The sequence below is a fragment of the Cyphellophora attinorum genome, assembly GCF_001299255.1.
Source record: "Cyphellophora attinorum strain CBS 131958 chromosome Unknown Contig14, whole genome shotgun sequence".
Taxonomy (NCBI): Eukaryota; Fungi; Ascomycota; class Eurotiomycetes; order Chaetothyriales; family Cyphellophoraceae; genus Cyphellophora; species Cyphellophora attinorum.
In genome coordinates this window covers 563,442-579,994 of record NW_017253242.1, presented here as the reverse complement: position 1 = coordinate 579,994, position 16,553 = coordinate 563,442, and the positions used below count along the sequence as shown (strand labels likewise).

Here is a 16,553-nt window from a genome sequence, read left to right as displayed (position 1 = left end):
GCCGCTCAAAGTGCGAATCGGCAGGAACTCTTGGCGTTGGAGCGCTAGAGCGATTCGAGCGACCAAGCTTGGCAGATGCGAATTTGCTGTCGGAAGCTGTTTTCTCCGAGCCGGTGTTGACACGCCGAAAAGAGCACTAGCTTCGATCCATGCCAACGACCTGGACGCGGCTCGAGTTGATATCCACCACGGTGGGCTGTCTCTTCCAGTCGCGTGCACGACTATTGTTACGGCTTTGCTGCCTTTCGATGTTTATGTTGTAGACTCTCGCCAACAACACAGCCGTCGAGCTGCTCTTTGCGCACAATATGGACAACTCTACCGCAGCAACCTCTCGCTCGAAGCGAAAATCGATCGCACATATACCGAGTGGCACAGCAGTGGGCAAGGACAATGCGACAACAGATATAGCAGCGCTACAGCGCGCCGAAAGCGCACGATCAGTACTCAAGAAGAAGTCGCGCGGCAAGAGTCTCGGTCCAGGAGGACTCGAGGCACTCAAGGAGACGTCAGGAAATGCCACTAAGGTGCGACAGAGGCAGTCTCTCGTTCGAGCTTTGCTAACGTCGATCAGATCGATGCAACGATTCAGATCAGATCTATTCTGAAGCCGGCTATTCCCCTAACGCCACCGAAAGTCATTCCCTCGTTCGACGAATTGCGACAGCGAAGTACCAGGAAGCGCTCGCCTGCCAAATCTGGCGCAGAGGAGCTGCTCATCGACTTCTCTACGCCAGCTGCGTCGCGCACTACGAATACACAAGTGGCCGTCACTGGCAGCGAAAAGGTCATTGATCCATTCAGCCCTGCAAGGCCGATGACCGATGGCCCAGACGCGATGGTGGAGGATGACGACGAAGTTGAAGCAAGGCATCAGGCACAGAAAAAAGCAGCTCTGGATCGCCGAGCAGAGCGACGAAAGTCGATGGCCAACAGACGGGTCTCGTTTGCGCCAGAAGCGACTTTGCATACATGGAGCGTGATGGAGCTGGCCGAAGATTCGACCACAAGTTCAGCTTCCAATTCGACTCGTCGACAATCGTCCATGACGGCCGAGGCAACCCCAAAGCCTCAGTCATTTTCACCAGAAAGACCGGCCACGCCAGAAGAGCAGGTCGACGAACTCCAAGTCGAGGCATCGCCAGCACATCAGCGCGATCTACATCAGCGTAAACATCGCAGAAGTAGCACCGCACCTGTCGCACAATTAGAGGGATCCTTGGAAGAAGTTCTGTCGTCTAGCCCTTCAGGCGATATCATGACTGAAAGCAGTCCTGTCCGCATCGATGACAGTGTTGGGTCTGACACCGACGATGATACTGATGGGGACACTGCTATGAGTATGGATGATCCGACATCACAGTCGGTGGTCTCAGAAAACTCGACGAGCTCTCAGGGTAGCCTGGACGAGAGATTACGGCAAGCCGCAAATTTGGCTGGCACGCGAGGTATCGATTATGATGAGAACGGCGAAGATCTTTCCATGGAGATGGCTACATCGACAGTGACTAACGCCTTCCAGCCGTGGGCCGCAAACAACCGCGTTGCGCCTGAATCGACTGCGATGCTCGATCAGGAAAACGCACCCTTTGTCTCCACCGCGAATGAGCAACAAAGCGAGCGCGACGATCCTGACGACGGGCAAGATGACACTCAAGACATGAGCATGGACGTCACGAGCGCCGTTGGAGGTATCCTGTCTAAGGGACAGCCTAGCGCCAATCGACGAAAGTCAGTCGCGTCACGCCGACGTAGTGTGGCTAGACGTCGATCTTCTGGAGTTAATTCTGAGAACGACGATTCATCTATGGACTTTACTGCTGTCGGCGGTCAAATTCTGACTAGAGGCCCGAATGATGATAACGATGGCGCTTCTGACGAGGACCTGACCATGGAGTTCACCAGCGTCGTGGGGGGAGTGCTGGGGCAGCCATATCAAGGCAGCTCCCCCGAGAAGCCCGAAGCTGACGAGACGATGGATTTGACCGGCAATATGGACATGACTGTGGCATACGGTGGCATCCTGCCTCCCATCGAGGAGCAGACCGAACCAGTGACTGATGCCGAAGACACCCAGACTGCACCTATGGACATGACTAAAGCTGTAGGAAACATCTTCCAAAGCAAAGCGCCCACACAGAAGGCAACGCCAGCTCGCGACCAGACTCTTACCAGGTCCACTCTCACAGATCCGCGACATGCTGGAGTCCAAAGCCAGGCTCCTGTGACATCCATTGCATCAGAGACAGGTAGCCCGGACATCACCTTGAAGCCGCGCCTCTCTGGGAGGTCACGCAAGCCTCATGGACCTTCGACGACACCCAAATTCAGCCCGAAACGCATCTCTCCCGTCAGAAACTCGCCCATGAAGCTGAAAGCTGCTACACCAACTAAGCAGCTGACTCCTCTACCAGCCCGTGTCGCGACGCAAAATAAGACTCCCGTGAACACAGCGGTCGATCAGAAAACAGCATCACCTAAGCGCCTGTTCCAGGATGAGATCAAAGCACGCCAGTCTCCTGCTCTAGCCAGAAATGCCAGTCCTGGCAAGACTGCCATTTTTTCACAGGATATGCCGAGCGTGATACTCTCTGCGGTCAGACCTCAGCTTACTCGGAAGCGATCGAGTGGTATAGGCATTGATCAAGAAGGCTTCGGATCACCACGTGTGGCTGAGATGCTTAATCGGCGGTCATCCATCGTAGATTCGGCTGCTGAGTTCAAACTTGATGTCGGCCAGCGGTCTCGCTTACGGTTCGAAGATCCGCAAGAGCTAGCACGCGAGGTCGATGCTGAACGAGCTGAAGAAGAACGACGCGAAAGTGGTCGATTCATCATGGAGCAGGAAGCAGACGCGCCGCAGCAAGAAAACACTACCATGAATCTCAGTCAGATGATCGAGTCAATGACTCCGAGAAAGGAGCCGAAGAGCAGATTGAAGGGGCGCAAGAGTCTTGCAGTCGGAGCAGCGAGAGGCCTGCTCGGCAAGCGTCCCGCGGAGCTTGACCTGGACGAAGAAGACTCACCTTCAAGCCCGAAGAGACTGAGGGCTATCTCAAGGGAAGGAAGTCCAGTCAAGAAAGTGCATCTGCCTAGGCCCCCATCAAAAGAAGAGATCACTGGCCGGCTCACAAGAGCCGAGCAAGTACGACTGAACGCACTCGCAGGACCTGGTAGCACGACACCAGCTGCTTCACCACCAAAGAAGTCTGCAACGAGTCCGCATCCCGGCCCTCGCTACAAAGATCTGCCTTTGGAGCAAGCTGACGAACGACCAGAGTCTTTTGTCGACAAGTTGGACAATGTCATGGATGCCGTTGATATCTCCATTGGGCAAGATGCTGAGAAAGAGAGCATCTCGTTGCAGAACTTCCTCAACATGACAAATATCCACTTCATCGAGCTTTCAACTACTAAACGTCGCCACACTCAAGCTCCAGCTCCTCAGCGACCATCGCAAGAGCAAGAGGACAGATCAACGGAGGCGCAGTTCGCGGCTGCCAGCACTACACTACCGCTCATTGAGCTTTATCAGCATGCCACAAGGGAGCTCAAGCGCAACATCTCCGACGGCCGAAGAGTGATAAGATCTATCGAAGCCGAAACACTGCACGAGCAGCCGGCGCTCTTCCGAGAGTACGTCGACGCACGACCAGAGGTCAGAGCTGTCATGGACAATCAATTCCGGAACGGCAAGACCAATGCCAGACTACAGAGCAAGGAGATCTGGTATACGTGGCGCGGGCAGCTAGTCAGTGGCTTGAAGTCCGGCCTTGACGACATTGCAAAGGGTCTGCAAGGGGATGACAAGTTGCTGGAAGAGCAACAACGAGAGCTTGATCAAGTCCTTCCGGCACTTCAAGAACAGCATTCGTCTCTGTCGGAAGAGCTGTTGAAATTGCAGGAGCTCCGCGCAGATCTAGACAATGTGGACATGGATGCCCTTGAGCAGACACGGAAGGAGCTTAAGGCAGCCGATGAAGAGCATGCTCGCAAGTCAGCCTTACTAGACGAGCTCAAGCAACAAATGCGAGAGAAGGAAGAAGCCCTCGAAGCGGCAGAAGACTTCAAGGTTGAGATGAGTGCCCAGATCGAAGAGGCAGATCGCGTTCGACAGGAATATCGTGGCTGGCCTGTCGCCGATGTCCTTGCCCTTCAGTCAAGAGTCGAAAGTATCGAGAAGCAGACGAGCTGGAAGCTCATCACTGCGGAGGACGACACAGAAGATCCCAACGAGTTTGGTGGTGCGTTGACCCTGTCCTTCCGGGACCAGCTGCGGCTATTCTTCTACCCCAGTGCGTATGAGACATCCTCCGGCGGCGGCAAGAGACGCTCCGGGAGGAAGTCGAAGTCGGTGTCTGGACCAACAGCTCCAATCAGCCTTACATACTCGCCCATGAATTACGACGGCGAGGTCGTGTCCGGGGCAGTTCCCTCAACGCAGAATCGATTCTTCCTGCAACTTATCCGAAGTCAGCTGCACACCTTCTCCATGATGCCAAAGCGGTCAGTTGCGCCAAAGGTCGTGCTCGGGACTGTCAGTCGAGGCTGGACTCTCGCGTCGCAAGTCTCGGAGGAGATCAGGATGCTCAACATGACTGGTGTGACTACAGTGCAGATCCTTGGAGACGAAAAGCTTGGAGCGCGGACGAAACTCGTCTTCCCGGGAGGCAGCCGCATCGATGTGGAATTCGAGCTGTGCGTCAACACGCTCAACGATGGTGAGATTGCGTCCTCGACCGCAGTGTCTGCAAAGGGCATCTATGGTCCCAAGGCAAGCCTTGTCGCTGGCTCGAAGGGCCGCAAGGTTCAAGTCGCGCTCACCAAAGAAGTCGAAAGCAAAGACCTCGGCTCAGGTGCCTGGATCAGCGCAATACATGCTTTCGAGCAGTGGCTCGATGGTCAGGTCGAGAAGCAGCAGGAGAAGGTTCAGCAGAAGTCGTCACAAAAGCAGACCATTGTGAAGGCCGTTGAACCAGTCGAGAAGTCTTCAGAGCTGCCCCTAGCAGCGCCCATCCTGTCAGCAACAACAGCTATTGAAGCCGCAGCGACGCAGCTACGTACCGAAGAAGGAACAGACGCACAGGCCATCCCTCAGACCGCCTCGCGCGACCTTCGGCGCTCACCACTCGCACCCAAAAGCAAGAACGTGCCTACTGCTGCGGTGCAGAAGAAGCTGCCCGTGCCGTCGAAGCGCTTCGTCATGGCCAACGCCAAGCTATCGCAATTTTCTGTCTCGCAGCAGCAGCAACAAGAGGATACGGGTGCCACAACAGCAGCGGCCGGCAAGGAGAACGTCATCCCCTCTTCCCTGGCTGCCGTCTCTTTAGCAGCAAGCAAGCTCCAGTCCGCGGCGGCTGGGCTGCTACGCCAACCAAGCAACTACATGACTTGGCTACTGATCAGGACGACACTATGGATGTAGACACTGCAGCAAATGTCGATGTACTTGGTGTGAAGCCGGCGATACCACCTGAGATGCAGGAGCAGATGATGAATTTTGGGAGTCCCTTCAGGCGGAAGGGTGCGTTGAGGAGGAGCCCGATTTGATTGGGGCTCGGTCATTGGTGCTTGGAGAGCAGAACGTAAGCGAGAGAAAGAGAGTCTTGCATGCTATGATTGACGAGTTCGATGTTGGTGGGATTGGAACAGTGGCGAAGGACACGCTGTCATTTGGTTCGCCTAAGCTGCTGAACTGATGGCATATCCGAAATCCACACAGCGGCCTTCCTGGCCCGGTTATCATGATGTTTCTGTATCTACTGACACTCGTGAGACTCATATCTCAATTCGTGAGTTTGGGAATGTATGTGGTTGGGTCCACGAAGAAGAGAGACAGCGTAGAGGTGCAGCACTTGGAACCAAGCAGGTGCTTAGTTACGTACCAGTGACGATGGCGAAATGAAATCCCTGGGCACCCTCTACTGAATCCTGAATAATGCATCCGGCCATATCCTCCTCGCAATTCCACCGCAAGGCAATCCACATCCTCCCCGACCCCATGTCAACTCTCCCTCAACCACGCAATCCCCTCGGCACCCTCATCCTCCTCCTCAGGCGCAACCACAACCCCCTCTGCGCCGCCCGCCGCCAGTACATCTGACTCCGCGGACTCACCGTCCCCGTGACCGCCTCATCCGTCCGCAGAAAGTCATATAGAGCCGCTGCTTCGCTCTCCAACCCCAACACGCGCAGCGAGCGCAGGATGCGGGTTAGGCGGAGATGGTTGTGGTTGAATCTCATGACCCAGTTCCTGCTCGCAGTATCGAAAGTCGGTCCGCGTGTAACGGTTTCAGTTTCCTTGGCGATAGCGTCGCCGTCGTTGTTGCTGGCCTGCAGAGCGTCCTCGCCGCCTGCGTCGTCGCTGAATTGCAACCCATAAAAAGCAAGCATCCTCTCCAGCGCGCGACGGAGACTGGCGCGGAGCTCGGAGCGGGCGAGGAAAGCGGCGCGGACTTCGGATGTGACGATAGGTGCGAAGCTGAACATGCTCTCTTCGGGCAGCGGGAAGACGGTTTGGATGTAGTCGTGTGAGGCTTCGAGGTGGGAATCGGGCCATGAGAGGATTGTGATGAGGGTGCGGTTGCGGGTGTCGGGGGAGGCGAGGGTTGGGTCGAAGAAGCGGATTAGGAGGGGGACGGTGAGTGTTGACATTTTGAGTGGTCTGGAGTGTTGAGGTGGTTCGGTGTGGTATTGGGGTGGTGTAGAGTGAGCAGGTGTGGTGTAGTCTGAAGTTGGGAGATATGTGGGTACTGGGCAATGTTCATACGACTAATCTGCCTGAGTTGAATGATATTCGACTTCACTTGTCGATTCACATGTGTTAGTCAACCGGCTGTCCAGACTGATTCCCAAGAGAGAGTACATCCAGATCTTGAGATTGTTGTTGGTGCCTTCCCGAAGCCTCAGTCCAGTGACTGCCCAGTGCTCACCAGTCGTTAATCAGTCGGGTGGAAGGAAGGCACGATTTGTAAGGCTCAGGATCAGTCAGTTGCGCTTGGAATACTTGGACGTATTTCTGCGTAGAGATGATCGCCAATAGAGTATATATTCAACGGGACCAAGTCGTGACGAAAGCTGCCGTGCCCAAGGAGTTTGCCGCTGCACGCTACGCGCCCGTTCCGCGGCAGAACAATGCAGGATAACGTGCAATTCACCTGCAAGAGCAACCTGAGAGGCACTCCGGTCTGCAGAGCAGAGGCACGGTCGAGGTCTAGTGACGTGTCAACCGGTCTCGATTGGAGTCTTGGTCATCCGGTCTGGACTAAGTCATCCACCATGATCTATTTTATGCTGCCAACCGGCTTGGGATGATGAGAGAAGTTTCTGCTCATATTGAAGTATTCCTCTTATCTGAAGTACAGAGCTGACTTTATGAAATGCTTCATTGGAATTTGCCTTCGCTATACAGTCGGCATTTCCAGAGCGTCAAGCGACCGAAAACCCTGAACGGAGCCATCCATAAACCTCGAATGTCCATTTCAGCCTCAATTTTCAATCGCCTTCTCCCCCGCGCCACCCTTCCCAGCACCCCTTCCAGCACCCTTCCGCTGCGCAGCCTCATGCCGTCTCAACTCTTCCGGCACCCTCGACCGCTCGCTTTTACCCAACATCATCTTCAAGTCATACAACACATCATTATCCTCGGGTCCCAAGAATGTAATCGCGACACCCGTCTTGCCTGCTCTGCCAGTTCTTCCTATCCTGTGCGTGTAGGACTCTATGTTTGTCGCCATGTTGAAGTTGACTACTAAGCTGACGTCGGGAACATCGATACCTCTACCAGCCAAGTCTGTGGCGACGAGCACGTCGGAACGCCCTTCGCGGAGGGAGAGCAGCGCAGCTTCACGCTGTTCTTGTGTCTTTGAGCCGTGTAAGGTGACGGCGTTGTAGCCCATTTGCTTGACATCGCGAGCGACGGCATCACAGTTGCGCTTGATATTGACGAAGACGATGATCGGTGCAGGAAAGCCGCGCAAGATGTCCTTGAGGCGGTGTTTACGTTTGTCTTCTCCAGACACAAACTCGACGCGTTGCTCGACTGTGTCGACTGCTTCGCCCACGTTGCCGATGGTGACAATAGCGGGCCTTCGGAGATATTTGCGTGCTATCCGCTCAACGGCAGCGGGCATAGTGGCCGTGTACATCATTGTTTGCCAATAGCGCTCCCGGTCGCCAAGGTGGGCGGACATGGCGCGGGCGTTTTCTGCAGCATCCGTGTCGGGTTTCTCATTGCCAACTGGCAAAGCGGAGAGGATGCGGTTCACGGGCTCTTCGAACCCTAGGTCAATCATGCGATCGGCTTCGTCCATGATGACGTAGCAGCACTGTTCCAACACGATGATGCGGCGGTCAATACAGTCTACAAGCCGACCGGGCGTGGCGATGATGATTTCGCAGCCGTTGCGGAGGTTGTAGGCTTGTTCTTCGATGGAGTGACCTCCGACGATGGAGACGACATTGAAGCCCAACGGGCCGCAGAACTTGCGGGCTTCCAGCTCGATTTGTTGAGCCAGTTCGCGGGTCGGGGCGAGGACAATGGCGTAGGGACCGTTTGAGCGGCGCCATTCGGATTCGTCCAGGCGGGGCAGCTCGGAGATGTAGACTAGGAGAGGGAGGAGGAAGGCGGCGGTCTTTCCGGAGCCGGTGACGGCAACGCCAATGAGGTCGCGGTTCTGCATGGCGATGGGGATGGCGGCGCGTTGAATGGCTGAGGGGTCTTTGTAGCCGATCTCGTCGATGATGTTGAGGAGTCGGGAGGGCAGGTTGGACTCTTGCCAGTTGCGCATCGGGTTAGGGATGGCGCCGCCTTTGGTGGCGATGTTGAAGTCCTCTTTGAATATACGCCAGTCACGTTCGCGCATCTGGTTCAGATCTTTCTTGCTCCAGTGCACGTCGATAGCCATGCGGTGGGAGTGCTCTCGGCGTCTTCGTTCCTGTTCTAGGAATTCTTTGGCGCGTGCGGCTCCGGTTTCCTTGTCACGTGCCTCGAGAGCTGCGGCATATGCTTTGGCGTTCTCTTGCGCGACCGTGTCGTCGAAGCCTCCCAGACGACCTCTGCCGAAGAATGAGGTCTGCATCTTTGAATCTAGCCACGTGTCGTTGGGTGCTGAGGTGTCTTCGTCCTCGTCCCAGCCGAAGTTGAACTTCTTGTCTGTTGTCCGTTTCCGCTTCTTGCTCGCCGAGAAGGTGGATATGTTGTGCTCCGGACCCAAATATCTCCTTCTGCGCAGCTCTTCCTGCTCTTTCTCGAAGGACTCGGCGTCGCTAGCTTTCTTCTTGGAATCTCCTGCACCAAAAGCGATGGGCTTGGGCGGAGCGGGTGGACTGAGATCTGACGGGCGACCATGTTTCCGCATTGCTGCTGGACCGCTGGGGATGTGTTCGCGATCACGGTCTGCTCTTGGGCCCTTTGGGAGGGCGTCGTGGCCGTTCGAGTAGCCATTGCTGTAGCCATGACCATTCCGAATATCCTTGTTGCCGTTTGTGTGCTTCAAGTCCTTCTCCGTTGGAGCGTCTCCATAGCCATTGGTTTTGACAGCAGTCGAGGCTGCAGCAACCTCCTTAGCCCGTTTTTCCAAGGCAATGCGCTCTCTCTCGGCTTTACTTATGAATTTGGGCTTGCTAGCCGCCAAGTCCGCCGCCCTCTTTGCTTTCACTAGTTCTTCGACGTTCAGTGGGGTTTTCTTGCTCGGGGGGGCTCCCCACCCTTGTTTCTTCACGCCATTAGTGGCGGGAGGCGGAGGCGGTGCATCTCCCATAGTCGCAAGGAGAACAGGAATAGCGAGGGTGGCCCAAGAATGAAGCGTAGACGGTGTCTCAGGAAGGCGAAAGGTGGTGTGTGAGAAAGGCAGGTAGGTATGAGACGTTCTATCGATTTGGAGAATTCGCTGCCTGTGTTTCTCGCTGCTATCTCCGTTCTACCCCGGGTGGCACTTGGTCGATATAAATCCTCGATTTTACGGCAAGGAGTACCCTATCAAGCCTGTGCGGTCTGGTTTTCCAGTCGACTGATGGTGACCGATAAATTACGTGAGGCTTCGGTGTCACGGGGCATTCGTGTCTAATTGATCCCTCTCTTGCCTTGTCTCAGACGAAGGGGATTTGGGAAGGCGGCAGGCATCGCAGGCGTACAGCAAGCACTGTACGAATTGTTGCTGATGAGCATGGGAAATACTGTCGTTGTTGACAGCCACTCAAGGATCTGGACATTCAGCAGCTCAAGCCATGCAGTACTTATGCCTAGTCAGTGTGCTACCAAAGCCTCAGTTGCTCTCGCCCCATCCGAGACTCGTCACAGTTTGTACAAATTCAGCACTGTCCTTGCTCCTTGTCCTCTGGTAATTTCCATGCCGAGCCACGGCACAATGCTTTTCGTTCCATCCGAATGCCAAGCTGTGTCCGTAGCCCAAGCTTCCGTCGAGTGTAAATACATGGCAAGTGAAGTATGAGCTTCTTTCGCCCAGCAGAATTATGTGACACAGAAAATCCTTGCTCTTGTATCGGGATCTCTCTGAAAAGACGATCTTTCGTCTCCACGGTTTGGGTGCAGGTAGCCAGCATGCGATCTGCCAAGTCGTTTGTATGGATGAGACCGCTGCTGGGTAGCATACCGAACGGTAGCTGCCATTCAAGCACTACTTGGCGGCTTGTAGTACTGGAGGCTGCTGTTCGCCGTTAGTACACGGGACATCAATGTAGAGCAGCAGCACTTACCTGGCCATTGATACCAGCCGCAGCTTTCGAAGTAGCAGACGCCTTCGTCTGCGGAAGCTTCCGAACCGAAGCCGGGCCGTTGATCTCGCGATCCAGGTTGAGATATTCCTTGGCCGCATCTTTACCACCCTTCTCGAGCAGATACGCCATATAAATACCGATAAGACTCTGGATCGTGCTCTCAGCCAATTTACTCTTGTGTAAAATGCTATCCGCGACTGCTCTGATCCGGTCATACTGCTCCTTCTCGGACTCAGGTGTTGTTGGCTGTGCAATCTCCATTTGCAGGTAGCCCTTCCAGAAAGCTTCGCTCTCCGTGTAGTGCGCTTGATGATTCTGGAATACTGCTCGGGCATTCTCTGCAGAGCCCTGGATTTTCCAGAGTAGGTTGGCCCACTCCGCAATGGCTGCTGCTTGGTAGGTATGCTGACTGCAGGTGAGTCTAGCTGTGCGGCGAACACAGCGACTGCATCCTCAACTGTGCCGTGTCTTCTCGTCAGGTTGGCCAATGAAATTATAGTCTCGATGTGGCTAGGCAATTGGACCAGTATGGCTTCGTGGATATCCTTGGCGACATCGACTCGTCCGGTCATCTCCTCGAAGAACGCATACTGCAGTCGAATGTTCGGTAGAGCAATGGGTACGAATGTGCATGCAGCCCGCTGATAGATATTGCGTACCTCCTCTTCCTTGCCTTGCTGGGCAAACATCCATCGCGCATACCGTAGCCAGAACTCTTCGTGCACCGCGAGCACAACAAGACAACGCTCGTAGAGGAATTGAGTCCGAGCATAGTCGCCTAGTCCCTCCTCAAAGTCCAGGTACTTGCGCCAATTCTCTAGCTGACCCTCTTCCAGATCCGTAACGTGGAAATATGGTCGCTTGATTTCGGATTCGTACGTCCATCGCTTTGTCGTTTCCGCCTGTGTCGATTGGAAGATCTTCAGATGTTCGGCATCACTACGGCGTCGTAACTCAATCTCCACTTCTTGTGCACTCCGACCAGCCTTGTAACCAAGTCCTTCGTTTTCGACATCCATTTGGAGCTTTGTAAACGTCTGAGGTGGTACAAGTGTCTGCACTGGTCGAGACTGGGCCAGTTGTCGGTATTTCTCGAAGTATCTGGCGTATTGATGCATTGGGATGTGAATAATTCGGCTGAGAAGAGCAAAAATCCGGTCTGGCTGCTCCATGCGCTCTTCAAACTCGATGTACTTATCCCAGAAGATATGTGACAGGAAGTCGAGACCGACAGCTGCTGCACCACGCTCGAAGAGTCTGCAAGTTTGTTAGCCCATATTGCTCAATGTCAAGAGAAGGTGGAGGGGGTGGGAGTGGAAGAGGGGCCAAACATGTCGGGTGTGCTTCATGTGCAGATGTTCCTTTTTCCATCTAACGACTCAAACAGAAGGTCCAACGGGAAGTGTGTGGGATTAAGTGCGATCGCTCGGGAATGCAGAGGGCAGAAGCGCCTGGTTGTCTTCGTGAGAAGCAAATCTAGGGAGATGGCATGATGAACCTCACCACACTGTCAAGGTGCATCATCATGCTCGTCCTGGCCGCGGCTGGTGCTTGTGTGATTGTAGAGGCTGCTTATGAGAGACTGGAGAGAGACCGCGCGATACTTACTCTCGAATGATGTCTGGATCATGGCTGGTTTCGGTCTTGAAGGAACAGTAATTTGTCCACAGGTCTGCTGAGTTGATGATGCTTGCGACGCCGCGTTCATACACCTAGACAGCTTCAGCATGTGTACTTTTGCGCCGGACGAGGCTCGTACCATTTCAGCTGCCTCTGTTCCGGCAATAGAGAACTCCAGGTCGGCGTATTTCTTCCAGTAGCCAAAGAACAGAGGGAACTTCATCAGGAACCGATCGTAGACATCGCGCACCGCTGAGATAGCTTGAGAACTCGAGTTGCGATTGATTCCTCCCTCAAGCGTTTCGACGGTCCGAACGAGCTTCTCCCAGATTTCGTAGTTGTCAGGATCTGCGTGCTGTACACTTGTTAGAGTCGTCGCTGGAGCGTCCGTCCATTGCTTACCATCTCGCTGAGGAGCTTCCTCAGCTCCACGCTCTCCTCATCGCTGGACCCGAAGGCGTCCATTGCGACGCAGCCTCCGGAATTTTGATGTATTCTTCTTTCGTTGTCGGTGACCTCGGAGGACTAACGAGCGGCAGGCAGGGTCGCAGATCTACCACTTGCCCGGACAGCAGTCGCTGATCGTTCTCAGGTTGGAAGTGAAGAATGCGACGGAAGATGTGAAGGTTGTTCAGGTCAACCTCGTTCGACTTCAAGTTCGGAGAAATTTGCCAAGCCTGTCCGAACCCGACGTAGAACGGCAGACCTTCATCCATTCACTCTTCGCCCCAGCGACCTGAAGTCGTGACGACCTCGCGAAGAATTCAACCGCCGGGAAGCCGAGATATCGATCCTACAATGGCGACCGCTACAGTGGCAGCGCCTGCAATGGCAAACATTCAACTTCTCCTCCCGATAGCCGAGCGAAACAAACTCCCTCTACGCCTCGTACGCTTCTTCAAACGCTTTCCTCCCGAGATCTATTCCGCGCGCGCAACCGGAGTCATGCTACCGCTCACAAGAGAAGACTCCAAAGCCATGCGGATAGCCGAAGCCGCAGCTGAGGCCGAGAAGCAGGAGGCGAAGACAGTGGCTTCCAAAAAGTCACGAACATCTAAAACTGAAGCAGCTACAACTAAGATCGCGGCAACGGCTACGCCTATAAGGACACCCACAACTGCGGACTTGTCACCGACTATCGCCTCAGCTGTAGGAACACCAGCAGCCACATCAGCAGCGCAAGCAGATAGCATGAACGCGACCATATCAACGCCCGACGTCTCAGCAACAGAAGACCCATCAACCACATCATCAGCTCTCAACACAGCCGCAGAGACGTCAGCACCCATATCACCACCTCTCATCTCAGCTGCCGAGATACCACAAACGATATTCGAGACACAACCAGAAAGCACCTCCTCAGAACCAACCACCACTCCCAGCTTATTTGGCCGCAGAATCGACGGCCTAACCCGCGCAACCCGCTTCCCCAGCAACCCTTTCCTCCCCTTCAAAAATCCCGCCACCGGCAACTGGATCTCTCCCAAATACGGCCTCCGCGAGCAAGCCGACCTCTGCAAAATCGCCCGACAGCACAGCGTCGAAGACCTCCTCCCACCTTCCCGAAAATCGTCAATGTTCAAACAGGCACGCATCCTCCAGAAGGGTCTGCGCGTCAGGGGTACAGGCGAGGGCCAGAAGGTGAAGGGCCATATCTGGGAGAGGCAGATGCCGGCGATGTTGGAGAAGAGGAAGGAGGCATTGCGGCAGATGCCGCAGTTGGTGCGGGACTGGCAGGCGAGAGGGAACGGGAAGGGGTGGAAGGCTTGGCCGAAAGCGAAGACGAAGTAGACTGTGTACAGACCCTGGGAGGAAGGAGGTGGGTGGTGGTGGATTTGGGGGACTTGTGTACTAAGATGCATAGTAGAACTGTACATCATCCAACATTCACAATTGGAACGAGCGTTTTCTTCTAGGACAACTACCGGGCAGAAACTGGCGCTGCTCCTGCAAAGCGGTCTCCGAGCAACAGTCGATCACAGTAAGGCACGAAGCTGCTCGTCCCACCAGGCAGCAGCAGGTACCACCAAGGCGTGACAATCGCTGGCGGAGGACCTCTTCGATAAGGAAAAAGGAGCAGAAGCGGAAGTCGAGGGCAAGGCGAATACTTATACCTCTTGAACAGAGTACAGCTCCGCCGCAAGCCGATGCAAGCACTTCACTGACTCGAATGGGGCCATTCACTATGACAATGCTTGATGGATTGCTGGCTAGTGTAGTCACCTGAACGTCCGCATCAATTCTGACTCAGTCGGCAGGAGATGTGGGTGTACGGCCGTTGATGGCGATGGCTGTAGTCAAATCGCTCAAATATGTTCGCAAATCACTTTTCTTCGCCTCCTATCAACAGGCTCTACCTACACCTTCATATCAACTTCGTCTCCGGCTTCCGCTTCCTCACAAGCAACCACCACAAGAACATCAAATTCCCCGCCCCCAACAACATCACCAATCCCGCCCATAGCTGCAACCCCAAATAATTCCTCTCATCCGGCCCACTAACCCCAACCTGACTCAACGCACCCGCAATCGGACTCCCAATCAGACTCGCCACGCTCCCCAACCCCTGCGCCATGCCCATCCTCGCCCCTAAAACCTTCGGATCCGGACACACCACAGGGAAAATACTCGGCGGCAGCGGTATCAGCGCCCCCGAGAACGCTCCATAGAGCACCGAGAACGCAATGAACGGCCCTTCACTATGCACACCTGTCCACGCGAGGTTGAAGACAGCCGACATCAGTCCACACGTGATCCAGGGTATCATCACCCCTACCCGACTGGCGGCGTAGCTCGCAATCAATCGCCCCACGATACTGGATGCCTGGGCAAACACCACTGTGTACAGCGCCCAGCTCCTTGGCATCCCCAATGCGAGCTGCGCAAACGTCGGAATGAAGAAGAACGGGATCATATATCCCATAAACAAAAAGAAATTCGAAAACGTATACGCCCAAAACGGCCCATCACGGAATGCAGACTTATCGAAAAGCTTCCGCGCCTGTCCGCTGCCGATATCGCCGACGTTGTGCGCGCCCCAGAGCAGCAAAGGGAAGGCGATGGAGTAGGTACCCAGCATAATGAAGGCGAGCACACGGACCGTCCAACCGAAGCCCAAGCCGCCAATCAGGCGCTCGAAGACGAGGGTGTATACGATCCCGCCGATGGGAGCGCCGCAGCTGACGACGCCCATAGCGACGGCGCGGTGTTTCTTGAACGAGCGGCCGACGAGGGCGAGTCCGGGGAGGTACAAGAGGCCGTTGGCGAAGCCCATCACCACACCTTGGGTGAGAAAGATCTGCCAATATTTGGTGGAAAGGCTGAGCATAAACATCCCAAAAGTCTCGAGGGCGGCGCCTGCGAACAGCATGGTTTTGAAGTAGCCGATGTCGAACAGTGGGCCGGAGACGATGCCGGTGAGGATGAGGAGGAACATGGTCAATGTACCGATCCAGGCTATGCTGGAGGAGGTTTCGTTGGTCAGGAGGGTGAGCTCGTAGTAGTTCTGGAAGGCGCCGAAGCAGAAGGGCAGGCCCCAGAGGTTGCCGAAGACAAGAGCGGATCCGAGGACTTGTAGCCATGCTCGGGTGCCGCCGTCCATGGCTGGTGGCGGTTGGGGAGGGGGGCCTTCTGTTAGGACGACGGCCTTTTCGTCGACTTGCTCGGTAAGTGATGGCTTGGTGGACTCTCCGAGGTCGGCAGGGGACACTTCATCTTTGGTAGTAGCCATGCTGACTGGCTATATGGTGGCGAAGGTGGTGGGGAGTTGTCAAGAAGGTAGCGGTGTAGGTAGAGGAGGCTTCTTGGCTCGACACATTGGTCACTATGAACAGCTGAGAGCCATGTCGTGTCCTGCTGTAGGTGCTGAAAATTGTGCGTGACTGTCAGGAGGATGAGTTTACAAATCGCGAAGGTACAAATCCTATATTCAACGTTACCCCATGTTTTTCGTCAGCGATCACGACTTCGATGCACGGCAACTTTGTGCCGAGTTAGCTCAAGGTTACCATTCTTCCCTGTAAGTGGTGGAAGCGGCGGGAGATCGATTTGCTAACCGCGGTTCTCCAGGTCCGCATTCGGTAGCGAGGTTTGCATAAAGTCTGTGACACCTGGCGTACAGGCCTCAAAAGGGCACTGCTTTGGCTCATGAACGTGTTTCGTCCAGGCGCGCGAGCATCATCGCTCGTGCTGACGAT

The 16,553-nt window shown here is 54.9% G+C and overlaps 6 protein-coding genes across 6 annotated transcripts; 2 read left to right on the top strand and 4 right to left on the bottom strand.

Annotated features, from left to right (window-relative positions):
- Positions 1 to 308: 308 nt before the first annotated feature.
- On the top strand, positions 309 to 5,425 carry AB675_3473 (Kinetochore protein spc7; the record flags this gene model as incomplete). Its single annotated transcript, XM_018143525.1, has 2 exons — positions 309 to 527; positions 575 to 5,425. The coding sequence occupies 2 exons, from the start codon at positions 309 to 311 to the stop codon at positions 5,423 to 5,425; spliced, it is 5,070 nt and encodes a 1,689-aa protein (XP_017999592.1).
- Positions 5,426 to 6,015: 590 nt separating this feature from the next.
- AB675_3472 (Opioid growth factor receptor) lies at positions 6,016 to 6,654 on the bottom strand (the record flags this gene model as incomplete). Its single annotated transcript, XM_018143524.1, has 1 exon — positions 6,016 to 6,654. The coding sequence occupies one exon, from the start codon at positions 6,652 to 6,654 to the stop codon at positions 6,016 to 6,018; it is 639 nt and encodes a 212-aa protein (XP_017999796.1).
- An 833-nt stretch (positions 6,655 to 7,487) lies between these two features.
- AB675_3471 (Pre-mRNA-splicing ATP-dependent RNA helicase PRP28) lies at positions 7,488 to 9,761 on the bottom strand (the record flags this gene model as incomplete). Its single annotated transcript, XM_018143523.1, has 1 exon — positions 7,488 to 9,761. One exon carries the CDS (start codon positions 9,759 to 9,761, stop codon positions 7,488 to 7,490), a length of 2,274 nt encoding a protein of 757 aa, XP_017999511.1.
- An 876-nt stretch (positions 9,762 to 10,637) lies between these two features.
- Positions 10,638 to 12,822, bottom strand: AB675_3470 (Pre-mRNA-processing factor 39; the record flags this gene model as incomplete). Its single annotated transcript, XM_018143522.1, has 6 exons — positions 10,638 to 10,667; positions 10,717 to 11,085; positions 11,148 to 11,994; positions 12,346 to 12,449; positions 12,497 to 12,712; positions 12,760 to 12,822. The coding sequence occupies 6 exons, from the start codon at positions 12,820 to 12,822 to the stop codon at positions 10,638 to 10,640; spliced, it is 1,629 nt and encodes a 542-aa protein (XP_017999715.1).
- A 333-nt stretch (positions 12,823 to 13,155) lies between these two features.
- Positions 13,156 to 14,148, top strand: AB675_3469 (54S ribosomal protein L25, mitochondrial; the record flags this gene model as incomplete). Its single annotated transcript, XM_018143520.1, has 1 exon — positions 13,156 to 14,148. The coding sequence occupies one exon, from the start codon at positions 13,156 to 13,158 to the stop codon at positions 14,146 to 14,148; it is 993 nt and encodes a 330-aa protein (XP_017999689.1).
- Positions 14,149 to 14,722: 574 nt separating this feature from the next.
- AB675_3468 (Riboflavin transporter MCH5) lies at positions 14,723 to 16,087 on the bottom strand (the record flags this gene model as incomplete). Its single annotated transcript, XM_018143519.1, has 1 exon — positions 14,723 to 16,087. One exon carries the CDS (start codon positions 16,085 to 16,087, stop codon positions 14,723 to 14,725), a length of 1,365 nt encoding a protein of 454 aa, XP_017999773.1.
- Between the last annotated feature and the right edge of the window lie 466 nt (positions 16,088 to 16,553).